This window comes from Scyliorhinus torazame, chromosome 26 (genome assembly GCF_047496885.1).
Source record: "Scyliorhinus torazame isolate Kashiwa2021f chromosome 26, sScyTor2.1, whole genome shotgun sequence".
In the NCBI taxonomy this organism is placed as follows: Eukaryota; Metazoa; Chordata; class Chondrichthyes; order Carcharhiniformes; family Scyliorhinidae; genus Scyliorhinus; species Scyliorhinus torazame.
The window spans coordinates 26373543-26393244 of NC_092732.1; the positions used below are offsets into that span (position 1 = coordinate 26373543).

A 19702-nucleotide genomic window follows, 5' to 3' on the forward strand; every position below is an offset into this window, starting at 1 on the left:
ATGGGATTTTAGTAAGGCATTTGATAAAGTTCCCCATGGTAGACTTATGCAGAAAGTAAGGAGGCATGGGGTAGTGGGAAATTTGCCAGTTGGATAACGAACTGGCTAACCGATAGAAGTCAGAGAGTGGTGGTGGGATGGCAAATATTCAGCCTGGAGCCCAGTTACCAGTGGTGTACCGCAGGGGATCAGTTCTGGGTCCTCTGCTGTTTGCGATTTTCATTAATGACTTGGATGAGGGAGTTGAAGGGTGGGTCAGTAAATTTGCAGACGATACGAAGATTGGTGGAGTTGTGGATAGTAAGGAGGGCTGTTGTCGGCTGCAAAGAGACATAGATAGGATGCAGAGCTGGGCTGAGAAGTGGCAGATGGAGTTTAACCCTGAAAAGTGTGAGGTTGTCCATTTTGGAAGGACAAATATGAATACAGGGTTAACGGTAGAGTTCTTGGCAATGATCTTGGGGTCTATGTTCATACATCTTTGAAAGTTGCCACTCAAGTGGATAGAGCTGTGAAGAAGGCCTATGGTGTGCTCGCGTTCATTAACAGAGGGATTGAATTTAAGAGCCGTGAGGTGATGATGCAGCTGTACAAAACTTTGGTAAGGCCACATTTGGAGTATTGTGTACAGTTTTGGTCGCCTCATTTTAGGAAGGATGTGGAAGCTCTGGAAAAGGGTGCAAAGAAGATTTACCAGGATGTTGCCTGGAATGGAGAGTAGGTCTTACGAGGAAAGGTTGAGGGTTCTAGGCCTTTTCTCATTAGAACGGAGAAGGATGAGGGGCGACTTGATAGAGGTTTATAAGATGATCAGGGGAATAGATAGAGTAGAGTCAGAGACTTTTTCCCCGGGTGGAACAAACCATTACAAGGGGACATAAATTTAAGGTGAAAGGTGGAAGATATAGGGGGGATGTCAGAGGTAGGTTCTTTACCCAGAGAGTAGTGGGGGCATGGAATGCACTGCCTGTGGAAGTAGTTGAGTCGGGAACATTAGGGACCTTCAAGCAGCTATTGGATAGGTACATGGATTACGGTAAAATGATATAATGTAGATTTATTTATTCTCAAGGGCAGCACGGTAGCATTGTGGATAGCACAATTGCTTCACAGCTCCAGGGTCCCAGGTTCGATTCCGGCTTGGGTCACTGTCTGTGCGGAGTCTGCACGTCCTCCCCGTGTCTGCGTGGGTTTCCTCCGGGTGCTCCGGTTTCCTCCCACAGTCCAAAGATGTGCGGGGTTAGGTGGATTGGCCAATGATAAATTGCCCTTAATGTCCAAATTGCCCTTGGTGTTGGGTGGAGGTGTTGAGTTTGGGTGGGGGTGCTCTTTCCAAGAGCCGGTGCAGACTCAAGGGGCCGAATGGCCTCCTTCTGCACTGTAAATTCAATGATAATCTATGATTAATCTAGGACAAAGGTTCGGCACAACATCGTGGGCCGAAGGGCCTGTTCTGTGCTGTATTTTCTATGTTCTATGTTCTATGTTCCTCTCTCTCTGTCTCTCTCCGTCTCTCTCTGTCTCTGTCTCTCTCTGTCTCTGTCTCTCTCTGTCTCTCTCTGTCTCTGTCTGTCTCTGTCTGTCTCTGTCTGTCTCTATCTCTCTGTCTCTCTCTCTCTGTCTCTCTCTCGCTCTCTCTCTGTTTCTCTCTCTCTCTGTCTCTCTCTCTCTCTCTGACAACCTGTAGCCACCCGAGTTGGCCACTTCCTGACTTAAAATGGGAGAACCGCAAAGGCTGAAGGGAAATTTAGCCAACACAGGCTAAGACTAGAAAATACAGAAATCATGTATATTGGAACCTGCAAAACAACCAGACAGCCCTGAAACCAGCAGCCATCTGCATAGTAATGTAGCAGCCATCTACATATTAATGTGCGATTCCCAGGCACAGTAAAGGTAAACAAAGTCAAGCCAGACTCCTCGGCGCCAGCAGGAGCCAAGACAAAGGAAGGCCAACGGACCCGCCCAGCGATCAGGGTGCAGTATTTGGAGAAATCGATCCAAGTGATCGGAAAGCCTTCCAATCACTTGGAACCAGGTACGGGGTCCGCCCCGAAAGGCGGGAAGCCCCTGGGGACTATAAAGTAAAGCCCCCAAGTTCAAATCGTCCTTCTTTGGCAGGATCACTCAGCAGCGAATCAACCTGTGACAGTGACCTGCCTCGCTGCCTCCAACCAAGTAAGTCTCAAGTCAACGCTCGCTACGAGATAGGCGCTCCGAGCTATCAGTCCCTACCAGCTTTTGAACCCCGCAGACTCAGGACCTGAACGAAAGGCCATTTGTTCCCCTGACCTGGTGGGCCAGTCCGAAGCTAAGTATAGGCCTTTTAGTGTTAGAGATAGTCTAGTAAGTAGAGTTTATGCATGAGTAGCGATTTACTGTGTATAATAAATGTGTTTTGATTTGAATCATACTAATTGGTGTGTTGAGTTATTGATCATTACTTGAACTTGAACCTCGTGGCGGTATCATAAAGATACCTGGCGACTCGAGAGCAAAGGTATAAACAAACAGAGCCAATTACGAATTAAAAGCCAACCAAAGGTTAGCAACAAACCTCTCTCGCCACCTCTATTCACTCTTTCTCTATCTCTATCTCAGTCTCTCTCTCTCCTGACTTGTGTCCCTTGTCGCTGGTGGACAGGCTTTGGGGGGGGGGGGGGGTCAGGAGGTGAGATTCCCAGCCTCTGACCTGCTCTGGGAGCCACAGTATTTATACGGCTGGGTCCAGTTCAGTTTCTGATCAATGGTCACCCCCCAGGATGTTGATAGTGGGGGATTCGGCGATGGTAACGCCATTGAATGGTCAAGGGGGCGATGGTTAGATCCTCTCTTGCAGGAGATGGTCATTGACTCGCACTTGTGTGGGGCGATGTAACTTGCCCCTTGTCAGCCCCGAGCCTGGATATTGTCCGGGTCTTGCTGCGATTGGACAGGGACGGCTTCAGTATCTGAGGAGTCGCGAATGGAGCTGAACATTGTGCAGTCGTCCCGCAAACATCCCCACAGTTTGGGCATCTACTCCCTGGAGTTTAGAAGGATGAGAGGGGATCTGATCGAGGTGTATAAAATACTAAGAGGGATTGATAAAATAAACGTAGACCAAATGTTGCCCCTTGTAGGGACATCTAGAACGGGAGGTCACAGATATAGGTTGAGAGACGGTAGATTTAGAACATAGAACAGTACAGCACAGAACAGGCCCTTCGGCCCTCGATGTTGTGCCGAGCTTTGTCCGGAACCAAGATCGAGCTATCCCAATCCCTGTCATTCTGGTGTGCTCCATGTGCCTATCCAATAACCGCTTGAAAGTTCCTAAAGTGTCCGACTGCACTATCGCAGCAGGCAGTCCATTCCACACCCTAACCACTCTCTGAGTACTATTTAGAACTGAGATGAGGAGGAACTGCTTCTCGAAGAGGGTGGTGAAATTGTGGAACTCGCTGCCCCACAGTGCGGTGGAATACGAATCATTAAATGCTTTCAAGGAGATAGATGCGTTTCTGATAACAAATGTGTTAAAGGGACATGGGGAACACGTAGGGAGGTGGATTCGAGACCAGGAAGTAATCGGCCAGGATCTGATTCAATGGCGGAGCAGATTCGAAGGGCCAAATTGCCTCCTTATGTTCTGATAATGGAAGGGGGGGGTCGTTGATGAAGCAGCTGAAGATGGTCGGGGGCCGAGGACACGACCCTGAGGAACCCCTGCAGTGACACCTGGAGCTGAGAGGATTGACCTCCAACCACCGCAACCAGCTTCCTTTGTGCCGGGTATGACTCCAACCAGCGGAGAGTTTTCCCCTGTGACAGTCAGCGCTTTTTGTCCATGTTTGAACCAAGGCTGTCATGAGGTCAGAGCTGAGTGACCCTGGGGATACCTTGCATTTTGGGGGATAAGAGGCGCTATAGAAATGGATTTGCTGGATTCTTGAACCAACATACATGGACCTTGCCAAATATTCCAACGCCCCCCCCCTCCCCGCCCCCACATCGAACTGACCTTTGGTCTGAAGCTTAGGGTTGGCCCGATATACTCGTGTTGAGCTTTGGAGTTCCCCAGGGTGGTGGAGCTTGAAGCATTCGTTGCAATAGTTGGCACGGCAGTCGGTGCACCTTTGGTGGCCTCCTGTGTCGGGGGTTTGCAGAGCTGGCATTGCACGGCGGTGCCAAGGTTGGCCGTGTGTTTGTACCGCTCCACGATGCGTTCCAGGGTCAGGTTGCGGAAGAGGTCAGTCAGTCCCCGCTCGCCAAGGTCCACCTCCCGCTGGCAGCTCGGGCACGGAACGCTGATGGTCTGCGGGTGGGCATTGCCCCGGCGACGCCCAGGGTAGGTCCCATAGCCTGCGGGGGGGGGGGGGGGCAGGAACAGAAAGATGAAACGGGTCTCTGTCGCCAAACGCCCTCGGCAACCCGCAGGGTCCCCAGGTTCAAAACCGTGCCCCGCCCGCCAAGGGGGAGAGAGAGAGGAGAATGAGAGGGGAGGGAGAGGGAGAGAGGGGAGAGGGAGGGAGAGGGGGAGGGGAGGGGGAGGGGGAGGGAGAGAGGGGGAGGAGAGGGAGAGAGGGGGAGGGGAGGGAGAGGGAGAGAGGGGAGGGGAGGGAGAGAGGGGGAGGGGAGGGAGAGAGGGGGAGGGAGAGAGAGGGAGGGGGGGGAGGGAGAGGGGAGGGAGAGAGGGGGAGGGGGAGGGGAGGGAGAGAGGGGGAGGAGAGGGGGAGGGAGAGGGAGAGAGGTGGAGGGGGGAGGGGAGGGGAGAGAGGGGGAGGGGAGGGGGGGGAGGGGGAGGGGGAGGGAGAGAGGAGAACGAGAGGGGGAGGGAGAGGGAGAGAGGTGGAGGGGGAGGGGAGGGAGAGAGGGGGAGGGAGAGAGGGGGAGGTGGAGGGGGAGGGAGAGGGAGAGAGGGGGAGGGGAGGGAGAGAGGGGGAGGGGAGGGGAGGGGAGGGAGAGAGGGGGAGGGAGAGAGGGGGAGGGAGGGGGAGCGGGAGGGAGAGAGGGGGAGGAGAGAGGGGGAGGGGAGGGGAGGGGGAGGGGAGGGAGAGAGGGGGAAGGAGAGAGGGGGAGGGGAAGGAGAGAGGGGGAGGGGAGGGCGAGAGGGGGAGGGAGAGAGGGGGAGATGGAGGGGGAGGGGAGGAAGAGAGGGGAACGGAGGGAGAGAGGCGGAGAGAAGGGGAGGGAGAGGGGGAGGAGGGGAGAGAGAGGGAGAGGGAGAGAGAGGGAGATGGAGGGGGAGAGGGAGGGGGAGAGGGAGAGAGAGGAGAGGGAGAGAGGGCGAGGGGAGGGAGAGGAGAGGGAGGGGAGTGAGAGGGGAGAGGGAGAGTGAGGGGAGGGAGAGAGGGCGAGGGGAAGGAGAGAGGGGGAGAGGGGGGAGAGAGGGAGGGGAGTGAGAGGGGAGGGTGCGAGAGTGAGGGGAGGGAGAGAGGGGGAGAGAGAGTGGGAGGGAGCGAGAGGGAGAGGGAGAGAGAGTGAGGGGAGGAGAGTGAGGGGAGAGAGGGCGAGGGGGAGGGAGAGTGGAGGGGGGGGAGGGAGTGGGGAGGGAGAGAGGGAGAGGGGAGGGGAGAGAGGGAGAGGGGAAGGGAGAGCGGAGGGGGGGAGGGGAGAGTGAGTGGAGGGAGAGAGAAGGAGGTAGAGACAGGGAGAGAGAGAGGGAGGGGGAGAGAGAGGGAGGGGGAGAGAGAGGGAGGGGGAGAGAGAGGGAGGGGGAGAGAGAGGGAGGGGGAGAGAGAGGGAGGGGGAGAGAGAGGGAGGGGAAAGCGAGGGAGGGGAAAGAGAGGGAGGGGAAAGAGAGGGAGGGGAAAGAGAGGGAGGGGGAGAGAGAAGGACAGCAGAGAAGGAGATTCATCCATGGGCTTGTGTGCAATAGGAGGGAACGGGAAGGGGTTTGATCCATTGGGATTGTGTACAGTGGGAGTGAATGGGAAGGAGTTTGATCCATTGGGATTGTGTACAATGGGAGTGAACGGGAAAGGGTTTGATCCATTGGGATTGTGTACACTGGGAGTGAATGGGAAGGAGTTTGATCCATTGGGATTGTGTACAGTGGGAGTGAACGGGAAAGGGTTTGATCCATTGGGATTGTGTACAGTGGGAGTGAACGGGAAAGGGTTTGATCCATTGGGATTGTGTACACTGGGAGTGAATGGGAAGGAGTTTGATCCATTGGGATTGTGTACACTGGGAGTGAACGGGAAGGAGTTTGATCCTTTGGGATTGTGTACAATGGAAGTGAATGGGAAAGGGTTTGATCAATTGGGATTGTGTACACTGGGAGTGAACGGGAAAGGGTTTGATCCATTGGGATTGTGTACACTGGGAGTGAACGGGAAGGAGTTTGATCCATTGGGGTTGGGAAGGGGTTTGGGTCCATTGGGATTGTGGACAATGGGAGTGAATGGGAAGCGGTTTATGTCCATTGGGATTGTGTACAATGGGAGTGATGGGAAGGGGTTTGATCCATTGGGATTGTGGACAATGGGAGTGAATGGGAAAGGGTTTGGGTCAATTGGGATTGTGGACAATGGGAGTGAATGGGAAAGGGTTTGGGTCAATTGGGATTGTGAACAATGGGAGTGAATGGGAAGGGGTTTGGGTCCATTGGGATTGTGGACAATGGGACTGAATGGGAAGCGGTTTGTGTTCATTGGGATTGTGTACAATTGGAGCGATGGGATGGGGTTTGATCCATTGGGATTGTGTACAATGGGAGTGAATGGGAAGGGGTTTGGGTCCATTGGGATTGTGAACAATGGGAGTGAATGGGAAGCGGTTTGTGTCCATTGGGATGGAGTACAATGGGAGTGAATGGGAAGCGGTTTGTGTCCATTGGGATTGTGTACAATGGGAGTGAATGGGAAGGGGTTTGATCCATTGGGATTGTATACAATGGGAGTGCATGGGAAGGGGTTTGATCCATTGGGATTGTGTACAATGGGAGTGATGGGAAGGGGTTTGATCCATTGGAATTGTGTACAATGGTAGTGATGGGAAGGGGTTTGGGTCCATTTGGATTCTGTACAAAGGGAGTGAATGGGAAAGGGTTTTGATTCATTGGGATTGTGGGCAATGGCAGTGATGGAAAGGGGTTTGGATCCATTGGGTTTGTGTACAATGGGAGTGATGGGAATGGGTTTGGATCCATTGGGATTGTGGACAATGGGACTGAATGGGAAGTGGTTTGTGTCCATTGGGATTGTGCACAATGGGAGTGAATGGGAAGGGGTTTGATCCATTGGGATTGTGTACAATGGGAGTGAATGGGAAGGGGTTTGGGTCCATTGGGATTGTGAACAATGGGAGTGAATGGGAAGGGGTTTGGGTCCATTGGGATTGTGAACAATGGGAGAGAATGGGAAGTGGTTTGGGTCCATTGGGATTGTGTACAATTGGAGTGATGGGAAGGGGTTTGATCCATTGGGATTGTGTACAATGGGAGTGAATGGGAAGGGGTTTGATCCATTGGGATTTTGTACAGTGGGAGTGAATGGGACGCGGTTTGTGTCCTTGGGATTGTGTACAATGGGAGTGAATGGGAAAGGGGTTTGGGTCCATTGGGATTGTGGACAATTGGAGTGATGGGAAGGGGTTTGATCCATTGGGATTGTGTACAATGGGTGTGAATGGGATGCGGTTTCATCCATTGGGATTGTGTACAAAGGGAGTGAATGGGAAGGGGTTTGGGTCCATTGCGATTGTGTACAATTGGAGTGATGGGAATGGGTTTGATCCATTGGGATTGTGGACAATGGGAGTGAATGGGAAGGGGTTTGATCCATTGGGATTGTGGACAATGGGGCTGAATGGGAAGAGGTTTGATCCATTGGGATTGTGGACAATGGGAGTGAATGGGAATGGGTTTGGGTCCATTGGGATTGTGGACAATGGGAGTGAATGGGACGCGGTTTGTGTCCTTGGGATTGTGTGCAATGGGAGTGAATGGGAAGGGGTTTGATCCATTGGGATTGTGTACAATGGGACTGAATGTAAAGGGGTTTGATCCATTGCGATTGTGTACAGTGGGAGTGAATGGGACGCGGTTTCTATCCTTGGGATTGTGTACAATGGGAGTGAATGGGAAGGGATTTGATCCATTGGGATTGCGTACAATGGGAGTGAATGGGAAGGGGTTTCATCCATTGGGATGGTGTACAGTGGGAGTGAATGGGAAGAGGTTTGCTCCATTGGGATTGTGGACAATGGGAGTGAATGGGAAGCGGTTTCATCCATTAGGATTGTGTACAAAGGGAGTGAATGGGAAGGGGTTTGTGTCCATTGGGATTGTGTACAGTGGGAGTGAATGGGAAGAGGTTTGAGTCCATTGGGATTGAGTCCATTGTGAGTAAATTGGAAGGGGTTTGGGTCCTTTGGGATTGTGCATAATGGGAGTGAATGGGAAGGGGTTTGGGTCCATTGGGATTGTGTACAATGGGAGTGAATGGGAAGGGGTTTGGGTCCATTGGGATTGTGTATAATGGAAGTGATGGGAAGGGGTTTGATCCATTGGGATTGTGGACAATGGGACTGAATGGGAAGGGATTTGATCCATTGGGATTGTGGACAATGGGACTGAATGGGAAGGGGTTTGGGTCCATTGGGATTGTGTATAATGGGAGTAATGGGAAGGGGGTATGATCCATTGGGATTGTGTACAATGGGAGTGAATGGGAAGGGGTTTGGGTCCATTGGGATTGTGTATAATGGAAGTGATGGGAAGGGGTTTGATCCATTGGGATTGTGGACAATGGGAGTGAATGGGAAGGGGTTTGATCCATTGGGATTGTGGACAATGGGACTGAATGGGAAGGGGTTTGGGTCCATTGGGATTGTGTATAATGGGAGTAATGGGAAGGGGGTATGATCCATTGGGATTGTGTACAATGAGACTGAATGGGAAGGGGTTTGATCCATTGGGATTGTGTACAATGGGAGTGAATGGGAAGGGGTTTGGGTCCATTGGGATTGTGAACAATGGGAGTGAATGGGAAGGGGTTTGATCCATTGGGATTGTATACTATGGGAGTGAATGGGAAGGGGTTTGATCCATTGGGATTGTGTACAATGGGAGTGATGGGAAGGGGTTTGGGTCCATTGGGATTCTGTACAAAGGGAGTGAATGGGAAGGGGTTTGGGTCCATTGGGATTGTGAACAATAGGAGTGAATGGGAAGCGGTTTGTGTCCATTGGGATTGTGTACAGTGGGAGTGAATGGGAAGGGGTTTGATCCATTGGGATTGTGAACAATAGGAGTGAATGGGAAGCGGTTTGTGTCCATTGGGATTGTGAACAATGGGAGTGAATGGGAAGGGGTTTGGGTCCATTGGGATTGTGAACAATAGGAGTGAATGGGAAGCGGTTTGTGTCCATTGGGATTGTGTACACTGGAAGTGAATGGGAAGGGGTTTGATCCATTGGGATTGTATACACTGGAAGTGAACGGGAAGGGGTTTGATCCATTGGGATTGTGTACAATGGTAGTGAATGGGAAGGGGTTTGGGTCCATTGGGATTCTGTACAAAGGGAGTGAATGGGAAGGGGTTTGATCCATTGGGGTTGTGTACAATGGGAGTGAATGGGAAGGGGTTTGATCCATTGGGATTGTGGGCAATGGGGGTGAATGGGATGGGATTTGGGTCCATTGGGATTGTGTCCAATGGGAGTGATGGGAAGGGGTTTGGATCCATTGGGATTGTGGACAATGGGACTGAATGGGAATCGGTTTATGTCCATTGGGATTGTGTACAATGGGAGTGAATGGGAAGGGGTTTGATCCATTGGGATTGTGGGCAATGGGAGTGAATGGGAAGGGATTTGGGTCCATTGGGATTGTGTACAATGGGAGTGAATGGGAAGGGATTTGGGTCCATTGGGATTGTGTCCAATGGGAGTGATGGGAAGGGGTTTGGATCCATTGGGATTGTGGACAATGGGACTGAATGGGAATCGGTTTGTGTCCATTGGGATTGTGTACAATAGGAGTGAATGGGAAGGGGTTTGATCCATTGGGATTGTGGGCAATGGGAAAGAATTGGAAGGGATTTGGGTCCATTGGGATTGTGTACAATGGGAGTGAATGGGAAGGGGTTTGGGTCAATTGGGATTGTGCACAATGGGAGTGAATGGGAAGGGATTTGGGTCCATTGGGATTGTGTCCAATGGGAGTGAATGGGAAGGGATTTGGGTCAATTGGGATTGTGCACAATGGGAGTGAATGGGAAGGGATTTGGATCCATTGGGATTGTGGGCAATGGGAGTAAAGGGGAAAGGGTTTTGATCCATTGGGATTGTGTACAGTGGGAATGAATGGGAATGGGTTTTGATCCGTTGGGATTGTGGACAGTGGGAGTGAATGGGAAGGGATTTGGGTCCATTGGGATTGTGTACGATGGGAGTGATGGGAAGGGGTTTGATTCATTGGGATTCTGTACAAAGGGAGTGAATGGGAAGGGGTTTGGGTCCATTGGGATTGTGTACAATGGGAGTGAATGGGAAGGGGTTTGATTCATTGGGATTCTGTACAAAGGGAGTGAATGGGAAGGGGTTTGGGTCCATTGGGATTGTGTACAATGGGAGTGAATGGGAACGGATTTGGGTCCATTGGGATTGTGTCCAATGGGAGTGATGGGAAGTGGTTTGGATCCATTGGGATTGTGGACAATGGGACTGAATGGGAATCGGTTTGTGTCCATTGGGATTGTGTACAATGGGAGTGAATGGGAAGGGGTTTGATCCATTGGGATTGTGGGCAATGGGAGTGAATGGGAAGGGATTTGGGTCCATTGGGATTGTGTACAGTGGGAGTGAATGGGACGCGGTTTCTATCCTTGGGATTGTGTACAATGGGAGTGAATGGGAAGGGGTTTGGGTCCATTGGGATTGTGGACAATGGGAGTGAATGGGGAGGGGTTTGATCCATTGGGATTGTGGACAATGGGGCTGAATGGGAAGAGGTTTGATCCATTGGGATTGTGGACAATGGGAGTGAATGGGAATGGGTTTGGGTCCATTGGGATTGTGGACAATGGGAGTGAATGGGACGCGGTTTGTGTCCTTGGGATTGTGTGCAATGGGAGTGAATGGGAAGGGGTTTGATCCATTGGGATTGTGTACAATGGGACTGAATGTGAAGGGGTTTGATCCATTGCGATTGTGTACAGTGGGAGTGAATGGGACGCGGTTTCTATCCTTGGGATTGTGTACAATGGGAGTGAATGGGAAGGGATTTGATCCATTGGGATTGTGTACAATGGGAGTGAATGGGAAGGGGTTTCATCCATTGGGATGGTGTACAGTGGGAGTGAATGGGAAGAGGTTTGCTCCATTGGGATTGTGGACAATGGGAGTGAATGGGAAGCGGTTTCATCCATTAGGATTGTGTACAAAGGGAGTGAATGGGAAGGGGTTTGTGTCCATTGGGATTGTGTACAGTGGGAGTGAATGGGAAGAGGTTTGAGTCCATTGGGATTGAGTCCATTGTGAGTAAATTGGAAGGGGTTTGGGTCCTTTGGGATTGTGCATAATGGGAGTGAATGGGAAGGGGTTTGGGTCCATTGGGATTGTGTACAATGGGAGTGAATGGGAAGGGGTTTGGGTCCATTGGGATTGTGTATAATGGAAGTGATGGGAAGGGGTTTGATCCATTGGGATTGTGGACAATGGGACTGAATGGGAAGGGGTTTGATCCATTGGGATTGTGGACAATGGGACTGAATGGGAAGGGGTTTGGGTCCATTGGGATTGTGTATAATGGGAGTAATGGGAAGGGGGTATGATCCATTGGGATTGTGTACAATGAGACTGAATGGGAAGGGGTTTGATCCATTGGGATTGTGTACAATGGGAGTGAATGGGAAGGGGTTTGGGTCCATTGGGATTGTGAACAATGGGAGTGAATGGGAAGGGGTTTGATCCATTGGGATTGTATACTATGGGAGTGAATGGGAAGGGGTTTGATCCATTGGGATTGTGTACAATGGGAGTGATGGGAAGGGGTTTGGGTCCATTGGGATTCTGTACAAAGGGAGTGAATGGGAAGGGGTTTGGGTCCATTGGGATTGTGAACAATAGGAGTGAATGGGAAGCGGTTTGTGTCCATTGGGATTGTGTACAGTGGGAGTGAATGGGAAGGGGTTTGATCCATTGGGATTGTGTACAATGGGAGTGAATGGGAAGGGGTTTGATCCATTGGGATTGTGGGCAATGGGAGTGAATGGGAAGGGATTTGGGTCCATTGGGATTGTGTACAGTGGGAGTGAATGGGACGCGGTTTCTATCCTTGGGATTGTGTACAATGGGAGTGAATGGGAAGGGGTTTCATCCATTGGGATGGTGTACAGTGGGAGTGAATGGAAAGAGGTTTGCTGCATTGGGATTGTGGACAATGGGAGTGAATGGGAAGCGGTTTCATCCATTAGGTTTGTGTACAAAGGGAGTGAATGGGAAGGGGTTTGTGTCCATTGGGATTGTGTACAGTGGGAGTGAATGGGAAGGGGTTTGATCCATTGGGATTGTGTACAATGGGAGTGAATGGGAAGGGGTTTGGGTCCATTGGGATTGTATACAATGGGAGTGAATGGGAAGGGGTTTGATCCATTGCGATTGTGTACAATGGGAGTGAATGGGAAGGGGTTTGGTCCATTGGGATTGTTTACAATGGGAGTGAATGGGAAGGGGTTTGATCCATCGGGATTGTGTACAATGGGAGTGATGGGAAGGGGTTTGATCCATTGGGATTGTTTACAATGGGAGTGATGGGAAGGGGTTTGATCCATTGGGATTGTGTACAATGGAAGTGAACGGGAAGGGGTTTGATCCATTGGGATTCTGGACAATGGGGGTGAACGGGAAAGGGTTTTGATTTATTGGGATTCTGTACAAAGGGAGTGAATGGGAATGGGTTTGATCCGTTAGGATTGTGGACAATGGGAGTGAATGGGAAGGGATTTGATCCATTGGGATTCTGAACAAAGGGAGTGAATGGGAAGGGGTTTGGGTCCATTGGGATTCTGTACAATGGGAGTGAATGGGAAGGGGTTTGGGTCCATTGGGATTGTGTACAATGGGAGTGAATGGGACGGGGTTTGGGTCCATTGGGATTGTGTACAATGGGAGTGAATGGGAAGTGGTTTGATACATTGGGATTGTGTACAATGGGAGTGAATGGGAAAGGGTTTGGATTCATTGGGATGGTGTACAATGGGAGTGATGGCAAGGGGTTTGGATTCATTGGGATCGTGTACACTGGGAGTGATGGGAAGGGGTTTGGATCCATTGGGATTGGGTAAAATGGGACTGAATGGGAAGGGGTATGATCCATTGGGACTGTGTTCAATGGGAGTGAATGGGAAGTGGTTTGATCAATTGGGATTGTGTACAATGGGAGTGAATGGGAAAGGGCTTGGATTCATTGGGATTGTGTACAATGGGAGTGAATGGGAAGGGGTTTGATCCATTGGGACTGTGTACAATGGGAGTGAATGGGAAGGGGTTTGGGTCCATTGGGATGGTGAACAATGGGAGTGAATGGGAAGGGGTTTGTGTCCATTGGGATTGTGTACAATGGGAGTGAATGGGAAGCGGTCTGTGTCCATTGGGATTGTGTACAATGGGAGTGAATCGGAAGGGGTTTGATCCATTGGGATTGTGTACACTGGAAGTGAATGGGAAGGGGTTTGATCCATTGGGATTGTGTACAATGGGAGTGATGGGAAGGGGTTTGATCCATTGGGATTGTGTACAATGGTAGTGAATGGGAAGGGGTTTGGGTCCATTGGGATTCTGTACAAAGGGAGTGAATGGGAAGGGGTTTGATCCATTGGGATTGTGGACAATGGGACTGAATAGGCAGTGGTTTGCATCCATTGGGATTGTGTACAATGGGAGTGAATGGGAAGGGGTTTGATCCATTGGGATTGTGTACAATGGGAGTGATGGGAAGGGGTTTGGATCCATTGGGATTGTGGACAATGGGACTGAATGGGAATCGGTTTGTGTCCATTGGGATTGTGTACAATAGGAGTGAATGGGAAGGGGTTTGATCCATTGGGATTGTGGGCAATGGGAGTGAATGGGAAGGGATTTGGGTCCATTGGAATTGTGTACAATGAGAGTGATGGGAAGGGGTTTGGATCCATTGGGATTGTGGACAATGGGACTGAATGGGAATCGGTTTGTGTCCATTGGGATTGTGTACAATAGGAGTGAATGGGAAGGGGTTTGATCCATTGGGATTGTGGGCAATGGGAATGAATTGGAAGGGATTTGGGTCCATTGGGATTGTGTCCAATGGGAGTGATGGGAAGGGGTTTGATCCATTGGGATTGTGGACAATGGGAGTAAAGGGGAAAGGGTTTTGATCCATTGGGATTGTGTACAGTGGGAATGAATGGGAATGGGTTTTGATCCGTTGGGATTGTGGACAGTGGGAGTGAATGGGAAGGGATTTGGGTCCATTGGGATTGTGTACAATGGGAGTGATGGGAAGGGGTTTGATCCATTTGGATTCTGTACAAAGGGAGTGAATAGGAATGGGTTTTGATCCGTTGGGATGTGGACAATGGGAGTGAATGGGAAGGGATTTGATGCATTGGCATTCAGTACAAAGGGAGTGAATGGGAAGGGCTTTGGGTCCATTGGGATTGTGTATAATGGGAGTGAATGGGAAGGGGTTTGATTCATTGGGATTCTGTACAAAGGGAGTGAATGGGAAGGGGTTTGGGTCCATTGGGATAGTGTACAATGGGAGTGAATGGGAAGGGATTTGGGTCCATTGGGATTGTGTCCAATGGGAGTGATGGGAAGTGGTTTGGATCCATTGGGATTGTGGAAAATGGGACTGAATGGGAATCGGTTTGTGTCCATTGGGATTGTGTACAATGGGAGTGAATGGGAAGGGGTTTGATCCATTGGGATTGCGGGCAATGGGAGTGAATGGGAAGGGATTTGAGTCCATTGGGATTATGTACAATGGGAGTGATGGGAATGGGTTTGGATCCATTGGGATTGTGGACAATTGGAGTGAATGGGAAGGGGTTTGATCCATTGGGATTGTGGGCAATGGGAATGAATGGGAAGGGATTTGGGTCCATTGGGATTGTGGACAGTGGGAGTGAATGGGAAGGGATTTGGGTCCATTGGGATTGTGTAGAATGGGAGTGATGGAAGGGGTTTGATCCATTTGGATTCTGGACACTGGGAGTGAACGGGAAAGGATTTTGACTCATTGGGATTCTGTACAAAGGGAGTGAATGGGAATGTGTTTTGATCCATTGGGATTGTGGACAATGGGAGTGAATGGGAAGGGATTTGATGCATTGGGATTCTGTACAAAGGGAGTGAATGGGAAGGGGTTTGGGTCCATTGGGATTGTTTACAATGGGAGTGAATGGGAAGGGGTTTGATTCATTGGGATTCTGTACAAAGGCAGTGGAATGGGAAGGGGTTTGGGTCCATTGGGATTGTGTACAATGGGAGCGAATGGGAAGGGGTTTGGGTCCATTGGGATTGTGCACAATGGGAGTGAATGGGAAGCGGTTTGATCCATTGGGATTGTGTACAATGGGAGTGAATGGGAAGGGGTTTGATCCATTGGGATTGTGGGCAATGGGAGTGAATGGGAAGGGATTTGGGTCCATTGGGATTGTGTCCAATGGGAGTGATGGGAAGGGGTTTGGATCCATTGGGATTGTGGACAATGGGACTGAATGGGAATCGGTTTGTGTCCATTGGGATTGTGTACAATGGGAGTGAATGGGAAGGGGTTTGATCCATTGGGATTGTGGGCAATGGGAATGAAAGGGAAGGGATTTGGGTCTATTGGGATTGTGTACAATGGGAGTGATGGGAAGGGGTTTGATCCATTGGGATCGTGGACAATGGGAGTGAAGGGGAAAGGGTTTTGATCCTTTGGGATTGTGTACAGTGGAAATGAATGGGAATGGGCTTTGATCCGTTGGGATTGTGGACAGTGGGAGTGAATGGGAAGGGATTTGGGTCCATTGGGATTGTGTACAATGGGAGTGAATGGGAAGGGGTTTGGGTCCATTGGGATTGTGGGCAGTGGGAGTGAACGGGAAGGGAATTGGGTCCATTGGGATTGTGTACAATGGGAGTGATGGGAAGGGGTTTGATCCATTTGGATTCTGGACAATGGGAGTGAACGGGAAAGGGTTTTGATTCATTGGGATTCTGTACAAAGGGTGTGAATGGGAATGGGTTTTGATATGTTGGGATTGTGGACAATGCGAGTGAATGGGAAGGGATTTGATCCATTGGGATTCTGTACAAAGGCAGTGAATGGGAAGGGGTTTGGGTCCATTGGGATTGTGTACAATGGGAGTGAATGGGGAGGGGTTTGATTCATTGGGATTCTGTACAAAGGCAGTGAATGGGAAGGGGTTTGGGTCCATTGGGATTGTGTACAATGGGAGTGAATGGGAAGGGGTTGGGTCCATTGGGATTGTGTACAATGGGAGTGAATGGGAAGCGGTTTGATCCATTTGGATTCTGGACAATGGGAGTGAACGGGAAAGGGTTTTGATTCATTGGGATTCTGTACAAAGGGAGTGAATGGGAATGGGTTTTGAGCCGTTGGGATTGTGGACAATGGGAGTGAATGGGAAGGGATTTGATTCATTGGGATTCTGTACTAAGGGAGTGAATGGGAAGGGGTTTGGATCCATTGGGATTGTGTACAATGGGAGTGAATGGGAAGCGGTTTGATCCATTGGGATTGTGTACAATGAGAGTGAATGGGAAGCGGTTTGATCCATTGGGATTGTGTACAATGGGAGTCAATGGGAAGGGGTTTGATCCATTGGGATTGTGGGCAATGGGAGTGAATGGGAAGGGATTTGGGTCAATTGGGATTGTGTCCACTGGGAGTGATGGGAAGGGATTTGATCCATTGGGATTGTGGGCAATGGGAATGAATGGGAAGGGATTTGGGTCCATTGGGATTGTGTACAATGGGAGTCAATGGGAAGGGGTTTGGATCCATTGGGATTGTGGACAATGGGACTGAATGGGAAGGGGTTTGATCCATTGGGATTGTGGGCAATGGGAATGAATGGGAAGGGATTTGGGTCCATTGGGATTGTGTACAATGGGAGTGGTGGGAAGGGGTTTGATCCATTGGGATCGTGGACAATGGGAGTGAAGGGGAAAGGGTTTTGATTCATTGGGATTCTGTACAAAGGGAGTGAATGGGAATAGGGTTTTGATATGTTGGGATTGTGGACAATGCGAGTGAATGGGAAGGGATTTGATCCATTGGGATTCTGTACAAAGGGAGTGAATGGGAAGGGGTTTGGGTCCATTGGGATTGTGTACAATGGGAGTGAATGGGAAGGGGTTTGGGTCCATTGGGCTTGTTTACAATGGGAGTGAATGGGAAGGGGTTTGGGTCCATTGGGATTGTGTACAATGGGAGTGAATGGGAAGCGGTTTGATCCATTGGGATTGTGTACAATGGGAGTGAACGGGAAAGGGTTTTGATTCATTGGGATTGTGTACAATGGGAATGATAGGTAGGGGTTTGGATCCATTGGGATTGGGTACAATGGGACTGAACGGGAAGGGGTTTGATCCATTGGGATTGTGTACAGTGGGAATGAATGGGAATGGGTTTTGATCCGTTGGGATTGTGGACAGTGGGAGTGAATGGGAAGGGATTTGGGTCCATTGGGATTGAGTACAATGGGAGTGATGGGAAGGGGTTTGATCCATTTGGATTGTGTACAATGGGAGTGAATGGGAAAGGGTTTGGATTCATTGGGATTGTGTACAATGGGAATGATAGGTAGGGGTTTGGATCCATTGGGATTGGGTACAATGGGACTGAACGGGAAGGGGTTTGATCCATTGGGATTGTGTACAGTGGGAATGAATGGGAATGGGTTTTGATCCGTTGGGATTGTGGACAGTGGGAGTGAATGGGAAGGGATTTGGGTCCATTGGGATTGTGTACAATGGGAGTGATGGGAAGGGGTTTGATCCATTTGGATTCTGGACAATAGGAGTGAACGGGAAAGGGTTTTGATTCATTGGGATTCTGTACAAAGGGAGTGAATGGGAATCTGGTTTGATCCGTTGATATTGTGGACAATTGGAGTGAATGGAAAGGGATTTGATCCATTGGGATTCTGTACAAAGGGAGTGAATGGGAAGGGGTTTGGGTCCATTGGGATTCTGTACAAAGGCAGAGAACGGGAAGGGGTTTGGGTCCATTGGGATTGTGTACAATGGGAGTGAATGGGAAGGGGTTTGGGTCCATTGGGATTGTGTACAATGGGAGTGAATGGGAAGCGGTTTGATCCATTGGGATTCTGTACAAAGGCAGAGAACGGGAAGGGGTTTGGGTCCATTGGGATTGTGTACAATGGGAGTGAATGGGAAGGGGTTTGGGTCCATTGGGATTGTGTACAATGGGAGTGAATGGGAAGCGGTTTGATCCATTGGGATTGTGTACAATGGGAGTGAAAAGGAAAGGGTTTGGATTCATTGGGATTGTGTACAATGGGAGTGATGGGAAAGGGTTTGGATTCATTGGGATTGTGTACAATGGGAGTGATGGGAAGGGGTTTGGATCCATTGGGATTGTGTACAATGCGAGTGATGGGAAGGGGTTTGATCCATTGGGATTGGGTACAATGGGAGTGAATGGGAAAGGGTTTGGATTCATTGGGATTGTGTACAATGGGAATGATAGGAAGGGGTTTGGATCCATTGGGATTGGGTACAATGGGAGGGAACGGGAAGGGGTTTGATCCATTGGGATTGTGTACAATGGGAGTGAATGGGAAGGGGTTTGATCCATTGGGATTGTGTACAATGGGAGTGAACGGGAAGGAGTTTGGGTCCATTGGGATTGTGAACAATGGGAGTGAATGGGAAGCGGTTTGGGTCATTGGGATTGTGTACAATGGGAGTGAACGGGAAGGGGTTTGATTCATTGGGATTGTGTACAATAGGAGTGAATGGGAAGGGGTTTGGGTCCATTGGGATTGTGAACAATGGGAGTGAATGGGAAGGGGTTTGATCCATTGGGATTGTATACAATGGGAGTGAATGGGAAGGGGTTTGATCCATAGTGATTGTGTACAATGGGAGTGATGGGAAGGGGTTTGATCCATTGGGATTGTGTACAATGGGAGTGATGGGAAGGGGTTTGATCCATTGCAATTGTGTACAATGGGAGTGAATGGGAAGGGGTTTTGATTCATTGGAATTGTGTACAATGGGAGTGAATGGGAAGGGGTTTGATCCATTGGGATTGTGTACAATGTGAGTGAATGGGAAACGGTTTTGATTCATTGGAATTGTGTACAATGGGAGTGAATGGGAAGGGGTTTGGGTCCATTGTGATTCTGTACAATGGGAGTGAATGGGAAGGGGTTTTGATTCATTGGGATTGTGGGCAATGGGGGTGAATGGGAAGGGGTTTGGGTTCATTGGGATGGTGTACAATGGGAGTGAATGGGAAGGGGTTTGATCCATTGGGATTGTGGGCAATGGGGGTGAATGGGAAGGGATTTGGGTCCATTGGGATTGTGTCCAATGGGAGTGAAGGGAAGGGGTTTGGATCCATTGGGATTGTGGACAATGGGACTGAATGGGAATCGGTTTATGTCCATTGGGATTGTGTACAATGGGAGTGAATGGGAAGGGGTTTGATCCATTGGGATTGTGGGCAATGGGAGTGAATGGGAAGGGA

The 19702-nt window shown here is 50.0% G+C and overlaps 1 protein-coding gene across 1 annotated transcript in view; it reads right to left on the reverse strand.

The window, feature by feature from the left end:
• Positions 1 to 1761: 1761 nt before the first annotated feature.
• LOC140402860 (tripartite motif-containing protein 46-like) overlaps positions 1762 to 19702 on the reverse strand; it is a 133270-nt gene continuing 115329 nt past the window's right edge. Inside the window, 4 exon segments of the mRNA XM_072490483.1 lie at positions 1762 to 1767; positions 4004 to 4061; positions 4063 to 4117; positions 4120 to 4344. Coding sequence (XP_072346584.1) covers positions 1762 to 1767; positions 4004 to 4061; positions 4063 to 4117; positions 4120 to 4344 — 344 coding nt within the window.